Below are 23,983 nucleotides of genomic sequence, written 5' to 3' on the forward strand. Positions count from 1 at the left end.
TTCTATTTTGTAGTGACATGGACACTGACATGGAAGCCAGTGACAGCTGTATATTACCCTGTATGTTTCACAGCCCTGGATAGTAAAGATTCTTATTCAAATCCCCACTGTCTGGTTTTACAAGCGTTGCGTAAATGCCACAACATGAAGGTCAGTCAGTCTGTATGTATATATATATGTATGTCTGCCAGTGAGCTCACTGGATTTAGCAACACGATAAATATGGTCGTAACTATCACTCAGAATCTTCTATTTTTTCCTGTACATCTACGATTTTGAATTAAATTTATACCGACAGCATTATTTTCTATGTGCAATTTGCCCTCTCCGTTTATATTCATCAGTTAGATTCCTCCGGGTCACCGGGATTACCCCACACTGGATTGCTCCGAAGTAGAGAAGTTACACAAACATGGCCTCAAATGAAATACTGAAAACTTTAGACCTCAAGCAGTTCTGTCTCCATGCTGTTTATTATTAGGGATATTAATATCCCGATCCATTTATTATTTTAAACACAGTCTTACGATCTGTAGGGTCGTGTCACTATATATGATGCGTGTGTCTCTAACCCGTAGGCGCCGGTGATTGATTTAAATGGAATGGCGGCAAATGGACATGATCACATGGTGGTGTTCATCGCTGAGAAGGACAGTGCTGTGCCGATTATTCACTCCGATACTCATATCGAAGCAGAAGACATCAAGTCAATTACACTACAGCTCGTTGGCTTAAAAGACCAGAAGAGGGAGATACTCGCTCCAATTGCTGAATGCCATACAGATAGACGATTGCGTTATTACCACTCTGACGATTTTACCAGTATTGTCATATCTGGAGATTCTCAAGGGACATCGTACGTACAGTTCCTCAGTTGTTTAAGATACATCCACACGCTTGAGTGTCCAACCGTCGGGGATAGAGATATAATAATATCGGTAAGGGACGTCAATCAAATGACTTCCACATCTATCACAGTGATCAAAATACAACAATTAGACAAATCTGCCGTAGCGGGATACAATGTTATTGCAACCACGGGACAAACAGCGGGAATAACTCAGGAGCATGTCTTGAAATTACTGCCAGACGGATTAGATATTTTGAACATGACCTTGGGGTTCAGTCCTCGAGCCATCGCGGGTGGCAGTTTGCAAATTGGCAATGATTTAGATGAGTTATCTAATGTAAGCGTTGTTCTTATAACTCACAATAAAATACTCATCTCCGGCAAAGCATCGTCTGAAACATACAGACGAATCGCCGAAGATGTGTTATATACGAATAAAGAAAACAGAGATCAGTGCGTCAGTTTTGAATTGCATACATTTGACGGTAGCGTCTATCAAGACAAAATATGCGGTATTGATTTGACGAACTCACATCCGAGAGAACGTAGGGATACAAGTAATGTGATAGTGTACTTTACGGAGGAAGGGGGACCCATATCAATACCCACCAATCTGGGAATATTCGATGGCTACATGTCTGCACCAGCATTTGTGACGATCTCGCTGATCCCGTATCTTGATATTTACAAAGAATCATTATCAGTTCAAAGTGTACAGAAACAAGAGACGTTTAACGTTGACGGGCGGCAGATCGATGCGCTCGTCACGTACACACCCGTCGTAGATTTCACCGACGGCGTCTTGAACGTCTCTGGTTTACAGACTGTGAACGAGTACGAGGACGTGTTGCAGACACTGGTCTACGATAACATCGACGACGAGCCGAGTGATGAAACGCGATGGGTTATGATTATGCCGCACGACGAAAATTCTTACACGGTACCCAGGAACGTATCTATTGTGATCAATTTAGTGAATGATTCGCCAACGTTTAACGACAACCCACGAACCACGCCTAGTACATACGAGGATGCGACACGTGCCTCTCAATTTCCGGTCACCACATGGCATTTAGCAGGTAAGCGTACATGCACTGGTTGTTTGAATGGCATGATCTGCGATTTGTGCCGTATTTTTCTTATTATTTTAATCCATTAAATACTAGGCCAAAATTACCTAAGCGCAGAACAAGAGTTGACACATGAAATTATGTAATATGTCACATGGCGTGTATTTATAATATTGACATGCCAGTAGCTTTCTTGGGTGGGCACAAAATATTCCAACAATAATCTTCCAGCTGTTTAAGTCTATTTACTCATTTGACATCATAATAGTTGCAATGACTCAGTATTACATGGATTAAAATATATGGAACACATTTTAACACGAATGGTAATAAAAATATATTTATGAGTCGAATTACCAGAATCACCTCACAATAACACTATCGGTTTATATACTATATCCCAACCAACAGCATATGTATGTGTAATTAGTATATTTGATTACAGCATACTTAAAGCGGGAGGGTTGTCACCTGCGCACGGCGGGAATTGAGTCCCAACCGATGATAACAACACACGCTAAGAACGCAAAAGCTATGGCCATCTGACGCATGTGTAGGTGACGACTCCCCCGCTTTAATGAGTTTGTGTTTTCAATTGTTCACAACACGCAGTTACAACTCACACTCCGGGTTGCGCGATACAAGATCCTAGTTGAACATTATTTATTTTCAAAACATTTTCTTGGCACATCAATACTATTACATTGTATCTGTTGTTGTGGGTCGCGATCAGTTGGTTTTCGCCACCCTGATACATAGCCCTGTTTTCTGCGACAAATGATTCTGTATAATTTTATCAAATCGATAAATCTGGAGGAACACTGCGATAAGACTTTCCGATTTCGACATTGTGAAATTCTTTCGTTTTTTGGGAGAAAAAAACCTGAAAAAAAAATTCTGAAATTTATATCAAGAATACTAGTAAGTCACGGCGAAATGTATTTCCTGTGCGCCTATAACTAATTTTCACAAATAGCGATTAACAAGAATATTATTTACAATAAAAGAGAATTTGCTATATTTTTTGCCTTTTATTTGTCTTGAATTTTGACTGAATCTGAATAAAATTACAAACTACGTAAGGGTGTTCACCAACTCATGTATGAACAATAAATATGACTTTACTTTGAAAAATACTGTATTTTTACTGTATTTCACAATGTCGAAAACGGAAAATCTTTATCGGAGTGTTCTGATCAAATCAAGATGCAACATACGGTATTACCTACGAGTACAGTACTTGTATGCAAGCTTTCAACTGAATTTTAGTGAGGCATGGATTTGAATACTAAGAACAAAAGGAACGCCAGCCGGCATTTTTTTGTTCAAATCTTTAAAAAATATGACGTGTAACCCAATATGCATAATTATCATAAAATTGTGAATGAGATCACGCTGCTCATCTCCGAGGAGGGATCTGGGACACGTTTATATATCAGAATTTAGCAATTTTGAAGATCAAAATGGCCGCCAGTCAGACATACTTTATCAAATGAAAATTGATGTGCATATGTAAGTCATCATTCGTGGTCTGTGTATTTAGTTTGAATGTGAGTGGTCAAAGCATGTCTGGGAAATGGCTCCGAACAGCCGAAACCGAAATTAATCCGATTGCCGTCAGAAACAGGGACTAAAAGGTTATAAATAAATTATCATAAACAATTCTAAGAATATTAGAGAGAAAGTCCAACAAGAATCTTATTTTAATCAGATCACTATGTATTTAATTACGTATTTGACAGAAAAGGAAACAACGAATAAACGAGTCAACGCGAAGCAGCTACCATAACTTAGCGCCTGTTTATCATAGCTATACACGCTATATTGTCACCATATATCACAAAACATCGTGTTCCTCGGTACCATTTAACAACGTGTAACCTAATATGAAAAAGCACACGGCATACTATGGTCGGATTCCCCCATGCCGTCAACATACCATACCCTCCTTAATTACACAGTAAAAAACAGAGAGAACATGAATCAAGCTGTGTATACACATTTATTAACTCTTGTTCTGTGATGGGAACCTTTCGTGGGCACTCTTTCACATTGCAATAAATCTTCAGTCAGCACTATGTGTAAGATTTTACCAGCCAGAGCACAGACACACAAACAAATGTTTGCTAATATTATGCTCTAGTAACGACTGAACATGGTTAATTAAATTGTTTACCAAGCCCACCCATTTTGTACACAGTTCCGGGGTAAACATCGATCATTTCACGACTGAAATCGTACTTAACTGACTGCACCAGCTCATAGTTTAGCTCATAAATACGTTTTGTCATTCCCAACAACAAACACGTGTTCAGTAATACGATTAACGTTGCAGTTGACGATATCGTTATAAGAATGTGCACAGGACTTACCAAAATATAAAACGTAAAGCACGGAGTTCGGGTTTCGTTTACACAAAATGAAACAAGAATTCTCATTCATATAAGTAGGGCAAACAAATCTACGCGACTGACAAACAACGGGACAAGGCTAATAAGATTAAACTTTATGTACTAGTATTGCGGTTTCTCGGATTAAAGGTACGCGGGTGGGGTGGGAATATATAGTGTGAACGTGCTTCGTTCGATTGGCCTGTAAGCCTGTTTTCACAAATTCTCTTTTCTATTTTTAAATAATTGAAGTACACATTACAATAAAATTATATGTGATATATTTTTTATATGTACAATTACAATAAATAGCTGCGAATAACCCGTTAGATAATACGGGTTCTACGTAATCACTTAGCATGGTGCTGAGAGTATAGCAATGTTATTTACACATGTGACTCAATACATTGCGGAAAAGCTGTATAAACAGTCACATAGCAGTTACCATCAGCTGTCAATTGTATTTTACATTCTGTAGCATCCATTGTGAATGACAGTGACGTAGATGCAATCAGTGGTATCGCTATTATTGGAGTTGATAATGACCATGGTAGTTGGGAGTATCTGGCTTATCCTAGTCACTGGAAAGGTGGGTGAAAATAGACCGTGATATTCTGTTAAATGACGTCATCAAGTTTGTTCACAGCATGCACACTCACTTACTCCTCCCGACCATAGGGGTCGACCATTTTAAATCATGGGGGTTGCCAGAAGATTTATTTCAATAAAAATTGCTAGCTAGACACACACACACAATTATGCAGGGGAAAGATGTTAGCACACTCATGAACAATAATAATGTACAGATAAGACAACGTGAAAATGTTTTTTTTTTTATCTATTTTTTTTTTATTTATTCCAATCGGGGGTTAGTCCTGACTGAGTCTCCGTTTAGTGAGCCAAGACGATCAAAGACAAAATATTCCGATGGAGACGCTTTTAGTACCTCGAAATGAATGTGTATCCAAGATATGTATCCCGATAGTTCGGACTGTGCATACTTAAGTATTCACCAATAGATTCTTTTTGGATCTGGCGTCGTAAATCACATCGGAACTTCAACAACAAACTTCAACGCAAATATAATATCGGATTTTATGATTTTGTCGGATAATATATCACGAGAAAGCTAATACAAACCCGGTCAAAACACTGTTTATGGAATAATAGGCCATGATATATGTATTGTTACATGAAAAATGATTTGTATTTCTTGTAGAGATTGAATTGTCAGTAAATACCAACCCAGATGGATCCGTTCCCCGGAATACAACGTTGGAACACCTGTCATTGGTTCTTGCTCTCGAATTTTCCAACTTCGTTCAATTTATTCCACATCCTAACTGGCATGGTACAACGCACATAACTTTTGTTGCTTGGGACAAGACAGGTTAGTAAACTGTAGACAGCATTACTGTATGTCGGTTACAATAATTGAATTTTGTCGGATCTGCATAATACACATGTTTTTCTATTCCCATTGACTAATTAGCACATCAACCTTATTATTTGCATTATTGAGAACACTCTTTCATTGCATGTATGTATGTAAGCATGAAACCTTGTGTGTTTATGCATGAGAATAACTAATGCCGTGTATTTGATGTACTACTTAACACTGTGCTTGACAATGTAGAAAATGCAACAATAACACTAAGCCAAATGAAACCTGCCAAGTATTTGATTTATTATCAAAATCACTGACCACTTGCTAATGATTGCCGAATATACCATTTAATTGACCACAAAGGTCACATATACTGGTGCTTTCGTTGGTATGACAACATCACAAACATATATGTTCCAAACTGAAAAATGTTACTCAAGAAGCGAAACCAAACAAAAAATATTACTTTTCACTGAACATCCATTCTTGTTATAGGCGTGACGGCAAGTCTAAATGATGGAGATCTCACCAATGCAACATCTTTGAGTAATCATGACCCCTTTAGGTGAGTACACACATGGCATTACAGTAGAAATATGTAACATATAATTACAGTGATTAAAGGGAACCATGTTAATCCACCACGGTTGCACAGTAAAATCAAGTGACACCCTCTATGCAGTTAGGGTCAACTGAGTTCACGACGGGTAAACTATAAATTCACTGTATAATAATCACCAATCTTGTTTATGGGTAGTTTCGTCAGACGACATTCTGTTTTATATATCTCACGATGCGTAATAAGTGGTTTTCTCTTCTGTAGTGAGGATGCTGTTACAATTGCATTTGTAGTACAGCCAGTCAATGACAACCCGACTGTGAATGCATCAACAATAATTGCCCTGACAACCATAAAAGAAGACCAAGACAGCGGAGATGGAGATAGTATTGCCAAGTTGCTGAGCAATTGCCATGATGTGGATGTTATTGGAGAAGAACATTTGGGAGTAGCAATAACTTGTATGTTTCATCTTACATATTCAAGCAAAACACCTATCGTCATCGTTGCTACATAAACAAACAATAATCTTTGAGGTCGCATACAGATTTCTTCTTCGCAATATCGTCTAGTATCCTTATGAATGACAGTGCATTGTATCATTTTAAATTATACTGATAATGTCTTTGAAGTTTTTGTCCTGAAATATCAGATTCTATAACTGATAAAGTCAACGCTTTATCCCCGCAAAATTGCAATTGTTAAATTGCTTTTAGTGTAAACAATCCTATGTTTGTACTATTCCATAATGATTTGTTTAACATTTACTTTACTTCTGACACCTCAGATTCGGATATAAGCAATGGCATGTGGCAGTACACTATAGATAATGGCACTGTGTGGAATAATATCACTGCGGTCTATAGCTATATGGCACTGGTACTTGGTGAAGATGGTAATACAGACATATATAGGATCCGATTTTTACCAAATGAAGACTGGAGTGGTACAGCCTTTATTCAATACAAACCTTGGGATTTTACTGACGGCCTTACTGCTGGGACATTGAATGTGAGCACAATTAATGCTAAATATTAATTTATTTATTATTTTTATCACTATAATATAAGGTATGATAAGATTGTTTATGTCTGTAGATGAATTTGTGTAGCTACCCAAGGTTCACCGAAATAGGATTGTGTTTGGATATATCATATGATTAGGCAATTATGATATATCATGTTATTATTATGAATTATGATACAGGTTGATACTGCATCAATATAGCCAATAGTTATATACCTTATGCCAAGGCATTATATATAATAATGTTTTTGTTATGCTGCAGGTTGATACTACGTCAATAGACCCAGTAGTTGGAGCATATAGTCTAATTGAAGGCAAAGCAGTTATTACAGTGGAACCAGAAAACGATTCACCATCACTGTCATCCGGTAGTAATTTTTCACCTATGCAGGAGGACATCATCACCTCAACTGGTACTCTAGTAATTCAGCTCATTTGGTCTAGTTGGAGTGATAAGGACGGAGACGGACAAGGGATTGCTGTAGTCCATACTGATAACAGACACGGAGTATGGCAATATGGATTTTCATATCCAGTGACCTGGTACGATTTTATTCCAATACCAACACTTCACTATGCTACCCTTTTGAGTTCAAATGCTAAACTACGCTTCTTACCAGATGAAAACTTCAACACAGTGTATGACAATGATGGAAATGCCCGACCACCAGATGATGTGCCATACATAACAATACTTGCCTGGGACCAGACAGGAGATACATCGCTCCAAAATGGTGTGGATGTTTCGGATCATGCAGCTGATTCAACCAGTCCATTTAGTAGTGGCACATACAATGTCACCCAGCAAATCACTGCGATAAATGACAGGCCAGTTTTGAAACTGACCGACCCAGATACATCGTCTTATGAAACAACCTTACTGGAGAATGAATACGAGGTGGCAATAGTCAGTGAGAATGTAACTTTATATGATGTAGACAGCCCGTTTCTGCAGCTGTTGAAGGTTACAATTTCATACAATTTTGACTCAAATTCTGAAAACTCAGAAGAAATGGATTGTGAAGGAACATCTTCATCAGATGATGCAATAGAACAGATATTGTATTCCCTAACTGACCTACAAATTGATGCTACAGTACAGTCATGGTGTCCATATGAAATAGAGTTTCAGGCAATTGGTCCAACGATCCCAATTTCACAATTTAACACTCTTCTTAGAACCTTAAAGTACTCAAATACCAAGGCTGAGCCTCACCCAGCTGACCGGACAATTTCATTTAGTGTAAAAGATACATATACCATGAGTTTGACAGAAGAAACCACTGTTCATGTCCAGTTCCAGAATGATGCCCCGAAGTTACGATTAAACCTATTAGGAAATGATACACTATATATGACATATATGGAAGGTGTAGGTTCAATGAATATTATCCCTGAATTAATCTTAACAGATAGCGACAGTACTGTGATTATGGATGCAATTGCAGAGTTAGCTGAAGTATTTGATGATGGATTTGAGATTCTTCAGGTGCATACTGAGAACACAAACATCATGGCAACATATGTTGATGGTAGATTAACTTTAACTGGTGCTGACTCAATTCAAAACTATGAAATAGTTTTACGATCTCTTGTTTATGAAAATTCACATCAAAATCTTTCTGAAAGTGAAAGAACAATTCAGATTATGGTACATGATGGCGATATGAATTCATTACCGGTGTTCTGTTTACTGTCAGTGATAGCAGTGAATAACCCACCTGTATTCTTGCAAAACTCTATCCAGTTAACACCCATTAAAGAAGACAGTACTGACCCTCCACCAATTGCAGTAACAGACCTACTCTACTATGCAAGAGATGTAGACAATGTTGATTTAGGAATTGCAATTATCAATTCAAATGATGGCGAGAGTGGTACATGGCAGTTTGAAACAAATGGCGTTTGGACAGACATGCATGTTACTGATATTTCCAATACGCTTTTACTCAATTCTGAGCAAGTTATTAAATTTCAACCAAACAATGATTTCAATGGTGCTAGTTATTTGGAATACTTAGCTTGGGATTTAAGTGATGGTCATCTTAGTGGATCAATCAATTTAGATCTTACTCAAAGGGACATGGTCACTGGTGCATTTAGTGTAGACAATGCAACTGCAATAATCATGGTGGAAGCAGTCAATGATTCACCAGTGATGATGAGTGAAGGATATTTTAACACAATTTATGAGGATATTCCAACAGAACAGAATAATGGAACAGAAGTTAGCAAGCTTTTGGAGAACACGTGCACTGATATTGATGGTGATATTGTTGGTGTGGCAGTTATTGGAGTAGATAATCGTTATGGAATTTGGCAGTGGACATGCAGCTCTTCAATGGACCGGGAGTGGCACGACCTCATTGGTGATATAATGTATGGTAAAATTGTACCAGAAACACCAATTCCTGAGAAAGCAACATTGTTATCTGCAGACTGTTCAATTAGATTTCAGCCACAAGATGATTTCAATAGTGAAGGAAATACTGAAATTGACCTTGGTGCAAAACATGCTATGCCATATGTCACGCTACTGGCTTGGGACAACACTGGTGATACCAATGGTAAATCGGGATGCCATGGACAAGATACAACACACAATACAGAGAATGATATAAATGAGTTCAGTTCTGATGCTTATAACTTTTCCATTTTGGTAGAAGCTACAAACGACCCACCATCATTGAAACTGGGCAATTCAGATGCTGGAAACTTTAAAACACACTTTATTGAGGATGGTGACAGAGTTCACATTGTTGATGTAACTTTTGTTAACATTGTGGATGTTGATGACATCTTTATGAAAAACATGACAATAAGAATTAATAATGTAATAGATGGAGCTGGAGAGATCCTAGAATTGCAATCATCAAACATTGTTTCAATGTCTGGATCACAAGTCAGAATTAAGCTAACACTAAATGGAAGTGCGACTATAGTGAAACTATTACAATACTATAACTCTCATTCTGATAACTCTACTATAGGACGCACCAGCCTCACTTTCATTCCTAGTGATCAATCTGAACAAATCCACAGTGAGGCATTCATTGAATTGCTAAAACATGTTATGTACAGTAATCATGTTGATGAACCAAATAACACAACTAGAATGATAACAATTGACATAAGTGATGGGCAGGAGTCAGGACATGCTACAACATTGATGGAGTTTGTAATTGTGAGTGACCATAACCCAGAAATAACTATGCCCACCGCAGAATTATTTTTTACTGAAGGAGACTCAGAACTTTATATATTCCCGGATATTCAGCTAGCAGATGCTGATGACAATACATACTACCACATACAAGAAGCTGTAGTAACTATATATCCACTATTCAGTGGGACCTTAGTAGATGAATGGCTCACCGCTGTTGACTTTAACAGTGAACTAACTTTGGATTACAATTCCACCACTGGACTTCTCACAATCAGCACACTGTCATCAATTGAGAATTACGAGGCGATATTGCGAAGTGTGGTTTATGTCAACCAAAATCCTGAACCACTTCTCATAGACAGACAAGTCACTGTCAAAATAACAGATGATGCAGGACTAGAAAGCAACATTGAAGCAGTCACAATCAGAATTCTTGTTATTAATGATAACAAACCTATTGTCTATGCTGGTGATCTTTTTCATTTCATCGAAGATACAGACACATCTGTGGAAGTATCAAGTGGTTTAAGATTAATCGATGCCGATAGTGGGGACCTTCCAATTAGTTATGTTAATATTTCTATTCCAACAGCTTATGATGAATTTGATGAATATCTCGAAGTGGACCTTTGTAACAACATCACAAAACAATACTTGCCAGCAATTCACACACTTCAGCTGACTGGACCAGCAACTATTGTACAGTTTCATGCTGTTCTGGAATCATTGACATACATAAATATTGCAGAAGAACCAACTCCTGGCATACATACCATACAAGTTATTGCTAATGACGGCATATACACCAGTTCTCCAGCGTATATTGAAGTAGAGGTTGAAGCTGTTAATGATAGCCCCATACTGGACCTTGATATTCTCTCAGAAGGAAGAAATATATCAATGACCTATATTGAAAACGCTGGCGCTGTGCTCATACTTCAAAATTACTCACTGTTGCTGACTGATAACGATAATAAGAATCTCTCCTTTGCTGAAATCAGTTTGCATCATCCTGGGAGCGGATATTTTGAAATCATTATCACTGACACATCAGACACCAACGTTGAAGTCAGTCAACCAATAAGTTCTACTCATATTACTCTGACTGGAGAAGATACAATTGATAATTACAGGAAGATTTTACTACGCATGACATATGAGAATGTCAATAATAATCCAGTGACAGACAATCAACTAATAGAAATAACAGTATCAGATGGCCTGCTAGCATCCAGTGCATTTGTTCACCTTCATATAACAGCTGTAAATGACCCTCCGGTTGTTGAACTCAATGACTATGTAAATGAAGTTGTGTTTATTGAGGAAGGCAATGAAGTATTGATTTCACCAAATATAACAATTGAGGATTATGATGATAGTACAATAATAAATGCCAGCATCCAAATAAGAAACTGTCTTGATTGTCCATTAGAAAAAATCATTGTAGACAATGGCTTGATCAGTCACTTCGGTCTGACTGTCAGCTACAACACTACTTTTGGTACCATGTCAATAATAGGTCAAGGATTAACCAGCACATACCAAACGGTGCTCAGAAGTATTGCATACATAAACCATGCTGATGAGCCCAATTTTGAAACCCGGCTAGTGGAGTTCATCGTGAATGATAATAGCGATGCCAGTATCCCGGCATATGCCAGTGCGATAATTGCAATGATCAACGATCCACCAACTTTACAGGTAAACAATCTCTCATCAGAATTTCACACCTCTTTCATTGAGCATGGTCATCCAGTGGGAATAGTTGCTGATTCAACACAAATATCAGATGTAGATGACACCATGATAGCCAAACTGAGTGCAGAAATCCTAAATATTAAAGACCTTGGTTATGAAACTTTATTCTTTGACTTAGATGATCTTCCTGCAAGTATCATTCAATCAGCATTATCAGTCACTGAATTAGCTGAGCTGAACTCACATGATGGCCTGATGAATTCTACTAGATCTTTCTCTGTCACCCAAGAGTTCACATTGCACGAATGGACTGAGATCATGAAGACTCTGCGCTACTGCAATACATACAACAATGCAACAGGTGGTAAGCGTACTATAGAAATGTATATCACAGATCCTTCTGGAGCATCAAGTAACATTTGCCACAGTTATATAGATGTAATTCCAGTGAATGACCCACCAGTACTAACAAAACCATTCACCTATGAGTATGTTATTAAGGAAGATCAGAATCTCACAATTCCCGTATTAGCAAATTTTGAAGATGCAGAAGAAATTCTAGATAATGATAGTATTGTAATCCTATCTGATCCTGATTATGGAAGCGTGCTAACAATTAAAGGCAACATAGAATATTTTCCAGATTTTAATGATTATGGAAATTATACACTTTCATTCCATATTTGTGACAGTTTGTTTGCCTGTTCGGAGCCTGTGGTCATTAATATCACCATCCAATCAGTTAATGATCCTCCATATATAATAGAACCACTTGAAATCAATGTTGATGAAGATAGTTCAGTTAATATCAACCTCAGGGATTTTGTTGGTGACTACGAGGATGATCTCATTCCACATAATCCTTTCCCTGCAGTCACATTCTTAGCAGGTCCAAACACAGGAAAGAAGAATGTAAGCAGTGACAATCAACATGTTTATTTCACTCCACATACAAATATCAATGGCCAGGACCTTATCATTGTGTCATTCTGTGACAGTGACAATGCCTGCATTGAGTATGTCGAGATAACTATTAATGTCAAGTCAGTTAATGATCTACCCGGAGTAACTGTAGTTTACCCAGACCAAAGTGAGTTCTTCATACCCAATGAAGACACACCATTGCAGATTGAAATAATTTTAGAGGACTTGGAGGACAGAACACCTGGTGTGCTGACGATCATATCAGTAAACAGTGGTACTGCAGAACACAATCCAAATCATCAGTCAGAATCCATCGAATATGACACAGTATATAAACTAACAACTCATATTGACTACATGCCATTTAAAGATTTCTATGGAATAGATGAAATCTTATTTGAGGTGTGTGATAACGATAATGGCTGCATAAACACTACAATTGATATAGACGTACAGCCAGTAAATGATCCACCATTGATATCAGTCACAACATTATACATGGATGAGGATGACATATTAACCATCAATATGCCACATGACCTAAACATCACTGATGTTGACAATACTTTAGACTACACGAATGTAGAGTTAATGAAAGATGTAAATATTGGGGATTTACACGGTCACAATACATCTATATGGGTTTACCATCCACCAGACAATTTCTACTCAGACCAGTATACAGCTGATATTGTTTTTACCGTCAAAGCATGTGACACTGACCTACTTGATCAACAATGTACAAATGGTAATATAACTATCATCGTAATACCTGTTAATGACCCTCCAATTACACCTGTCATTGCCATTGAAGTCGATGAAGATGGCAGTAAAATGTTCAACCTGGGTGAATACATTTGTGACATTGAAGATGGTATGGTAAGAACTGACAGAATCAGCATAATTGAACCAACACCACAACTTGTGTCAGTTAGTTATGATACTTATACAGGCGAAATCACTGTTAGTGCAAATACCAATGTCTATGGATTCGAACAAGTGCATTATCAGGCCTGTGACTTGGACAACATTTGCAGTGACAACGGGCTGATAAATATAGATGTTATCAACATCAATGACCCACCAGTTGCAGATGACTTTGTGTATGAAGCTAAACAAAATGAACTGCAGTTGATCAGCTTATTCGACAAAATACATGACACTGAGTTAACAGAAGCAGAAAAGATAATTTTACTTGATGTCTCGCTCATAGACCCTCAAAGTGGTCAGTACGTTGGTAACATTGTAACAGAAAATGGCGGGACTGTTAAAGTGCTAAAACACCATGCACTACTTACATATGAACCAAGAATTGATTATATTGGAATTGATTATTTCAATTACTCTGTGTGTGATGAATGTGATGAAAGGCTTGGTGTTGTAGGAGTTACAGACATCAGCTGTGTCAAACAGAGGGAACAGAGCAGTGGCTTGAGTAAAAACAAGAATGGCAAAAGTATTGCGTGCGACCATGGTTTCATAACAGTGTATGTGCTGAATTCTAATGAAGCACCAGTCGTTTCTGAAATGTCTGCAATTACCATACAACCAGAATCAGTTCTAATACAACCATTTCAAGAACCATTAAGTGGTCTCACTACAGACAGCATGAACATTTATGACCCTGATGATATTCAGGCAGCAGGTATACTCAACCAAGGAATGGATCTGGAACAATACAATTTAATTGACATCTCTGATATCAACATCACAAGTCTTTCTGTTGTGACACAGCCAACAATGGGATCAGCTGAAACAGTCTTCTCAGATGATGAGCTTCCAGGTTTGTTGTACACACCATTTTCTGGTCAAAAAGGCTATGACAGTTTCATATTTCAAGTCTGTGATAAATCCACTGAATGGAAGATTGGAACGTGTACTTGGGCAACAGCAAGAGTACATGTTACAACTCCAGGACCAAATATAACAGCCATCATAGCAGAACCAGCCAAAGAAGAATTAGGTGACCTTATACTTCACACTGACTGCAAATTTTCACGATGGGATACAATAAGTGTCATATTTGATCGTGATACCAGCATGCCGCCTCATGGAAAAGAGGATACAGAACTATCTGCCAATGATTTGAACACACTTTTTGAGTTTGCTGATCCATTCATTACTGAAAATATGAACAGCAACCCTTACATTGGAGTATGGAAGACTCCAAACATTCTCCAAATCACCATAGTGGACGAGGGATACCCTCAACCAGCTGTAGACATTGGAACATGGTTTCTGAAGATAAAGAACATTGAACCATGTGGAGGATTTGATGAACTTTCACATGAACCGCTTCCAGTTGAAGAATGGTCCGTATTTTGTATGACAGATGCTGGCTACAACTCGGCTCACTCAACATCAACATCTCCATTGTTGGAGGGCAGTTGGGGGTACCACATACCAACAGTGAAGGATATTATAATTCGTAATCGTGATGTGCCTGTGCAAAAACTTAGAGAAAACAGCAACTATTTTGGTGAAAAGTCAGAACTAGTCCTGAGTCTCTGGCCACCTCTGTCTTACCTACAATTCGTAGAACTTTGTAAGCTTCAAGCAGACGAGATTATTGATTTTACTGTATTTGGTGAAGGCACTGAACTAACAAAGGCAAGTTGTGAAAACAGAGTACCAGAAGAGGTGGCACAGACATCAGAAACCAGCAGCACAGTCTATCGAGGAACATTTCTTAGATCTGTAAATAAACGGTCATTGGATCTTCTTTCCAGTTCTGACCCGAAAGGCACCAAATTTGAATCCTGGATAAGAGACAAAAGATCATCTTCATTTGATGGCAATTCATCAACTATCATGCCAGTGTTCACAGAGTTGGTGTTTGAGGTTACAAAAATGTCAAATGCTCTGATAAACCCAGAGGTGGACAGAGACACTTTTATCAAAACTGTCACATCATCAATAAAATTGGTGACGATAGCTAATATTGTATCAGTCACAACAGGTATGTCTGGTTTGGAAGCTTTAAACTACACAACTGACATGATAATTCCATTGGAGAAAGCTGAGCTTTACCAGGAGTACATCATTGGAGAAATTCCACAAGTCATTAGTGTAACAGCAAGTGACCCAGACAATTTAGACATGAATTACAGTGATGGAGATGTAATTAGCATTGTCTTTGATAAAGACACTGACATGCCTGCAGTAACAGAAAGGGCCGATTTGGACAAGATTTTTATGTTTGATCCTTCGCTAGGAACTGATTATTCAGGAATGTGGAAGTCTTCCCAAGATTTGGAAATAACAATAATAGATTCATACCACAATAGCAGAGACAGTAGAGATATTCAAAATATATCCATCACTTTTACACATAATATATTATACTCAGGACAAGAGTTCACTGGGCAGTATCTGTACCTTCCAACAACAAGGCCCAATTGTGTTGGAGTAAATGTCTGTGGTGGCAACACCACTGCACTGACTATAGGAATATGTAGTGAAGATGGACTGTCATGTCGTGCTACAGGCACATATTTCATCACTGATGGAAACTTTGGTACAGGCATTGCAAATAGTTCACTTTGGTGGATTATTCCAATTATTATCGGATGTGCTATTGTACTCTTCATTCTTATAATCATTGCAATTTGCTGCTGTAAATACAAGAAGAAAGCTTTTGAATTGCAACATGGATCATTTGATACTTCAAAACTCAAAAGAAGCTCATCCACTCGAACATCTTGGAAGGTTAATGCCAAAACACAGAAGATTGGTCGCACAGCTCCAGGGATACTTCCACAAATGATGTTATTTAATTCACAAGCTCATTCCAAAAAACTGGTTGATGATGTCAGCAAGGCACAGTATGGGAAAAAGCAAGTGAATGTGGATTATTCAACTGTACAGTCAAATAAGGTTAGAACTTTAACCCAGTAGGGGTATTTAAAGGGTGGTAGTCATTGCACCATGCATACTCAAGATATAGGTTTCATATAACCAGCGGTAATTAGTACAAGTGATGCCCAGGCCAAAACTCGTACCCGTGATTTCATTAGAAAAGTGCATTGGATTGTGGGAAAATTAATGTTTATCAACACAAATGTCACACATGTGCGGCAGGATGACCAACGTGCTTTAATATTTGGGTTGTGGGAAAGTAACTGTTTATCAACACAAACTATGCACATATGCTGCTTATATATACTATAATTTAGATGAATAGCTCATTTATTTATTTGCTGATATTTATATATATTTTTCCATTACAGAGTGACGACAGCACAGATCCAACTGTATCTGCCATGTTTCCAGATCTGAGAGCTGCCTTGTTGCTTCAACGTCACACCAAGCATAGTTCTATTGGTGAATCTGAACCCAACATTCATCCCCATTCACCGACAAGATCAAACCCGACAGCACAGCAACCACCATTGTTGAGACATAATTCAGAAATCGACATGTCTATTCCATCAAAACATGAAGACACTATTCCACAATATACTCAAGAGTGGCAAAAACTCAGTGGTGTCATACCACCACCACCGTCACCACCCCCTCCTGACTGGGATGACAGTTCACAATCCAGTCCAAACAGAAATAATACAAAACTATCAACACTTAGAACTGACCCGGTGCAAGAAGCACTGTTGATTGGACATAGGAATTCCCTCCAAAATGCATCAAATGCAATGTCACAAAAACTTTCGCAGATGGGTAACCAGCCATCTTCTGTACAGGGGACAATACCTCTACGCTACATATCAAGCAATATTCCTGAAGCATCAGCAACATCAAGTAACTCAAGCCTTTCTGATGTAGGATATAGGACATTTCTACAAAATCATTTTCCAAAAAGAAAAATATCTCCTTCAGTGGAGGACCTATCAATTCAAAGACCGGGAAAGGAAAGTCCCACAGAGGCTTTCGGAGAAGAATCAGAAATTGAAATACTAGCAAAGCAGAGAAAATCCACAATTAAAAGAAGATCTGATACAAGTATCTACAACAAAGATGGTTATGAACTCAAAACTCTCAGGTAAGATAATGTAGAGAAAACGATATGAATTGAAGCCATGTGTAACTGTAATTTGCAGAATCTTCTATGTCATGTTCTCTAGGGTAGTCTTATATATTCATTTTGTTCTGAGACATCACAGTCAATGAGTTCTGACATGTATGTACTGTTTATGTATTCTATATTGCTGAATTCCTGTGGTATCACCCAGATATTATTTTTGGGATGTTTGCAAGGATCAGCACCAACATTTTTTTAATACGTTATTAATTGAATCCAGGTTCCCACAACATCACAGATGTTTCATGATTCTCTATGCTCCTGCTAAAACTGTTATTGGAACAATACTTTTAGACCCTATTAAATTTCTCAGGAGTTTTATATATTTTTCAAAAGTACGTTTTGCAAAATTTCACTACTCACCTCCCCCCAAACCGCATCATGTGGAAGCTGATATTTATTTGTGAAAACAATATGGTAATGGCTGGATATCTTTACCCAAAGATATTGTAGTTTCATGTCTTGTGTCTTTGCAAATACCATACTGATTCAGTGATCGGGGAGCTGTACTTTATTCATATCAGAGTGTCCAAAAATATTAGTTCTAACTACTAGAGCAAACATACCTTGCAGCAATCATTTATTAATGAAAACAAATGTGTTTTTGTTTCAGGGGCGACAGCCATGTTCCTGCTATGTACAACTCTGAAAATAGCTTGCATGATTTATTAGCAAGGAGGCAATCAACAAACAAGGATAGCTCCAGGTTGTAGATCAATAGAAGAGATATTTAAATGGGGTTGCATTGATGCAGTGTAACAGTGGGGGTTGGACGATGAATGTTGAATGTCAAAGATAATTTGGGATAAATACCCAAGTAAGCAGACACAAAGAAATTCTATGTAAAACAATAAGCTATTACATATAATGACGCATTTAATTATATACCCCAGAAAAGGACAGAAAAGTGAGGCACACAAATTTTAATTTGGATGAATTATGCTAGTTAGTGTTAATCACCATGGGTGCATCTTTCTAAAGTTGTTTAAATTAGTTTTGTACTAGTATGTGTATACAGAACATGAGTCAAACCATATTTTGTACAATATGAAGGTACTAATATTCACTTCTTTATTCAGTATATTTGGCAAAAAAGGAGACAAAGTCTAGTGTTTAGCCATCATTCACATATTTTCACCACAATACATTGGCAAAATATTTTTAAAATGTGTTATTGTGATTATAAAACATGTCGAAACAATTAATGACAATTGACAAGTTCATTGGCCATCAGTGTATCATATTTGCTATACCAGAAGCACATCCACAATATTAGTGCATATAAATCAAAAACGTGTTGTTTGTATATTGAAACGTTAAAATACGACTTATTTTGGCAATTAAAACATTTTTGTAATTTATGATGACTCGTTCGTTCAATCCAGATAATCGAATTACAAATTTCAATTAGTGCAAAGTATAGAGCATTGTAATGTGCCAGAGTTTCCTATCCTTCTCTAGGAGTTCATGACTTAATATTAGTGAACAAAAGAAATTGTATTTACTGTGTTAGAAGCACATAGTAGAGGTACTGTACTGAGAATTGTTTGTTACTGCTTTTCTCAAAGCACTTAATGCAATGCATGCATGCATTTCAAATACAACAAACATAGTAATACAATTCCATCCAAAGAATGTTTAACAAACACATTGACTGTATACTGTAAACAGAATCTTTTTATTTTTTGTTCATATTTTAGCTAATATGCATTTTTTTTTTGTTAATTCAAAGTGCATCATTTACATATAGTTAATGTGGTGGTGGTAGTTGGAGCAGGGGTGTAAACAATAGGGGTGTAAACAGCAGGGGTGTAAACAACAGGAGTGTAAACAGGGTGTAAACAGCAGGGGAGTAAACAGCAGGGGAGTAAACAGCAGGGGTGTAAACAACAGGGGTGTAAACAACAGGAGTGTAAACAGGGTGTAAACAACAGGGGTGTAAACAGCGGGGTTGTAAACATTGTAGTGAGTGTGAGAAGAAGGCTTTACAGTAAATAGATAAGTTTTTATTAAGACTAGGGAATATATGTATGGGGAATCAAACAAGTTGCACACCTGTAACACTTGAAATTATTTAAAAAAAAAAGAATACAAATTGTTTTTCCTATAACAGTATTGGGAGTTTATTTTGGTTAATAAGTATCCATAATGGGAAAATTCATTATTTGACATGACACGTTTGGTTTAGAATATTACACCACAAACCTGCATAATGTAACCAATAAATGGAGATTATTTGGCTCAAATTAGCAAAGAAATCACAAGAAAATACGTAATGTGAGGTAAATAGTATGGCGGACAAAGGGTTAATGTAGCAGTATGATCCCCCAGGCTTAAATTTGTCAGTGTTCTATGGGTAGAATGTACTTTAACTTGACTGCCAAGGTAACTGATACACCGTTACACTACTCATTTTAAAGGGGATCATTGCTTATCAGTTTAATCTAGATGTGAAAGTACATACTGGATTACAATGGAAAACAAAAGACTGTGAAATGTAAATAAAAAGTATATACAATGCATACCAATAGATACCCATGGGAAAGAAACTCTGTTTTTTTAAATACATCGTTTAAAGCCCTATTCTGACCATATAAAGAACCTAAAACAAAGGTGATCTTAATGTCTCTAATCAGCGTAATAAGCAGGCTTTCTGTGTCTTCACAGTTTACCAGACAGCTGGTTAGTACCTTGTATTTGAAGCCACACTTTGAGAAGGTTTAAGTGGCCTTTAAGGAGGTTTGAGCTGAGTTGATGATTATATGTCATATTCTTCATTTATTTAAGTTATTATTTCCATAGTGAGCTTATTTCTTCATATCTCAAAATTATGGGATTAAAAAAAAAAAAAAAAACATTTAAAAAAGGAACATATCATTTGGACAATTTCCAGTATTCTAGTTTTCCATTTATATAGAGAAATATGTTCTCTCCCACAATTCAACACACTCAGTTGTATAAAATTTGGCTTGTATCTAATTGAAGGGGAAAGATAACAATGCCAAGGTTCGAATCACCAGCCACCATTGTTTAGAAGTTTTCATGTCTTTTTTATTCCAATGTAATTTCAATCTGCTAAATTTGTAGTGAAATTACATTTATAGCAAGCTGTTCGTTTAATTCCATCAATGCCACAAGTTTTGTATTTTTCAGTGTGTTATTTATTAAAATTGAAAAAATTATGCTAATATTGTGAAAGGTTACAAACCTTGACTTTTGTGTTCAAAGTGTTAAGATATGAAATACATTATTATAGTAAAAAATAATGTACATGAACCAATTTTGAGTTGCCATGGATACACATCAAAAAGTATAATTAAACTTACAAAAAAATTTGTAGGAATTACCCAGATCAATAAACTAAAATAAGGTTGCAGATAAATCACCAATATTAAAACAAACTACATGTTTACACGATGGACTGCTTTATTTTTGTTCAGATATTTTAACTTTGTGTTTAATTGTATTGATAAGTATTGTATACATAAAGCTAAAAAAAAAAAATTTCAAGGAAAAATTAAGCTATAAGTACAGCGTTTGGCCAAATATATTTTATTATCTTTCATACCCTTAAAAATGTAAACTTGTAATTCAATCATTCCCCAGATGCAATTCTTGTCATATTTGGAGTCAGTGTTTGTATATGCCACCACCATATAGTGGAGGTACATGTACATTGTACTGTCTTTTACTCGGAATTGTAACACTAGCCCAGTAACATCCAAATTGATAGTAGACAGTCTCCTAGTGAGTTTTACAATAATATCCATCATTGTACTGTTAAAACTTAGTCTGTGTTAATTATGTTTATGAACTGGACTGGTCTGTTTAAAAACAAAAACCAGTACAGAAAACTGAACAAGGCAGCTAAAAGAAGAACAAGGCAGCTAAAAGAAAAACATTGCTGACAAAATGTTTTGTTCAATTTCAAACTCAGACATGCTTGAAATGGGGTAGGATCCTGAATCCAATCATAATCACAGAATTGTGGATACTGTATTTGCCTATGGAAAGTGCATATAAATGGTTTGATGGATACTGTATCATTAAAATAAAACTTATTTTGACAATAGAAACCCCTCTAATTTATGTAAATCAATGCAGGTTTTGTAGATCATTGTTGATTTGTAGGACAACATGCACATTTAACCATAGTTCAAACTTTTCAGAAAAACCTTGTTAATCTTGTAGGTTTACTATCTAGATTAATGTATCAATTAGTTTAATCCTTGTGTTCAAGATAGATTAATGTGTTCAGACACCATCTGTTCTACAACATCAAGTGTACTTTTAACTTGATATTAGTTTTTTTTTTACTCCTAATGAATTTTGACACACCAGCAAAAAATATAACAAATATGACAAAATTATTTAGTAATCAAAGCAATGAGAAACTCATGGCAGCTGGACTACCATGATCTAATCTGTTTATTAGTATGCATAGAAAGGAGTTGAAGATGTTATAATAGCTGGGTTTGTCAATGAGGACAGTCTATATACTGCAGTATAGCATAATTAGTTCATCAATTCAGATACAAAACAGTGAGCAAGGTTCACCATCAAAGAGTTGCAGGAAGATACTTTGTAATAAATGGGTTGGTAGAAGGATCCCACTGCTACTCAATATTACTGCAACGTCTCCAAAATCAAAGTCATACATACATTAATATCAGATTACCCATGGATTTATGGTTACTTTTTTCTAAAAAAAAACATTTAGAAACTCAAAATGACACTTGAAAACCGTCTGAGCAATCACAACAGAGAAATTGACATCACTAGTGCAAAGTAATATAATTTGGAAATAATATGAGAAACCACATTCGTGCACAGATGGCATACTAAATAGCCTTCCAAAATAATGAATCATAACATCTCACTTGAATTTGAATAAACATTTACACTTAACATTCATTGGTAAGCTGAAATGCGTGTAATACTGTGAATAAATTGGTGGGTTAAATTTAACTTGCAACAAAATATTTATTGTAAAACATTCAGCAGCAGTCTAATTCATAAATTGAGTAAAATACGATGCTGACATGTGGCCATTTTCAGAAATATTACGAGTAAGAAAGCATCAGATTGTTTAAGATGATTCACTTTTCACTGCTTCAGAATTTAGTTGCTATGTATATGTAGCAACCCAAGGTCTCCAAAAATCAGTGATCTCCAAAAATATTTACATGAGAGTAGAACCTAATTAACATTGTAAGTAAATTATCACAGAAATAAGAATGTTATTTCTTCAAACTGCTGTGTACAAAGGACAAAGATTCTCCTTCAACAATCAAACTTTTTTACACATTTTGTCCACGGTAAAATGATGGAACAAACGTTTTCAACAAGACAACAAATATATACTGCTCATAGATTCTGTTTAATAGAATTTTAATATATTTAAAAATAAAAGGGAATTCAGACCCATGGACTGCAAATGGTATTCAGTTCATCTCAAGGACTGCACCATGGGACACCCTCATTCTGCATTGTGAACTTTTTTTTTTATTTGAACCAAGAAAATATATATTCGCCTTGCAAATCCAGTGTTACACTGCAACAGACACCGGAAAACTTTTATCAGTAAACAATTATATTTTTTTAGTTTTTCAGTGATTACAAGTGAAATATAGCGTTCATAGTGTTAAGAGAAACTTGTTCCCAGCATGTGCATAACATCCAAGGTGACAAGTTCATAATGGTTATTTGAATGGTATACTTTATGTGAAATGTGTATATATTCTGAACAAATGTAAAGCTTGTTAACATAATAAAGTCCATTCTAGCAGGTTTTAGTGGTTATTTACATTTTCTACTGCTCAATGTTTAAAATATTTGATGTCAATATCACGTTTATTAGTTTCCCAAAAAACAAAAG

At 36.5% G+C, this 23,983-nt stretch overlaps 1 protein-coding gene across 1 annotated transcript; it reads left to right on the forward strand.

Moving 5' to 3' along the window:
• The first annotated feature begins 46 nt into the window (after positions 1-46).
• On the forward strand, positions 47-23,893 carry LOC100369441 (uncharacterized). The gene is made up of 10 exons (XM_002741552.4): positions 47-150; positions 579-1,929; positions 4,789-4,899; positions 5,530-5,700; positions 6,193-6,262; positions 6,521-6,717; positions 7,044-7,267; positions 7,545-16,946; positions 17,300-18,066; positions 18,719-23,893. Exons 1-10 carry the CDS (start codon positions 145-147, stop codon positions 18,816-18,818), a joined length of 12,399 nt encoding a protein of 4,132 aa, XP_002741598.2. The 5' UTR covers positions 47-144; the 3' UTR covers positions 18,819-23,893.
• Positions 23,894-23,983: the final 90 nt, after the last annotated feature.

Source organism: Saccoglossus kowalevskii, chromosome 7 (assembly GCF_978046115.1).
Source record: "Saccoglossus kowalevskii chromosome 7, keSacKowa6.1, whole genome shotgun sequence".
In the NCBI taxonomy this organism is placed as follows: domain Eukaryota; kingdom Metazoa; phylum Hemichordata; class Enteropneusta; family Harrimaniidae; genus Saccoglossus; species Saccoglossus kowalevskii.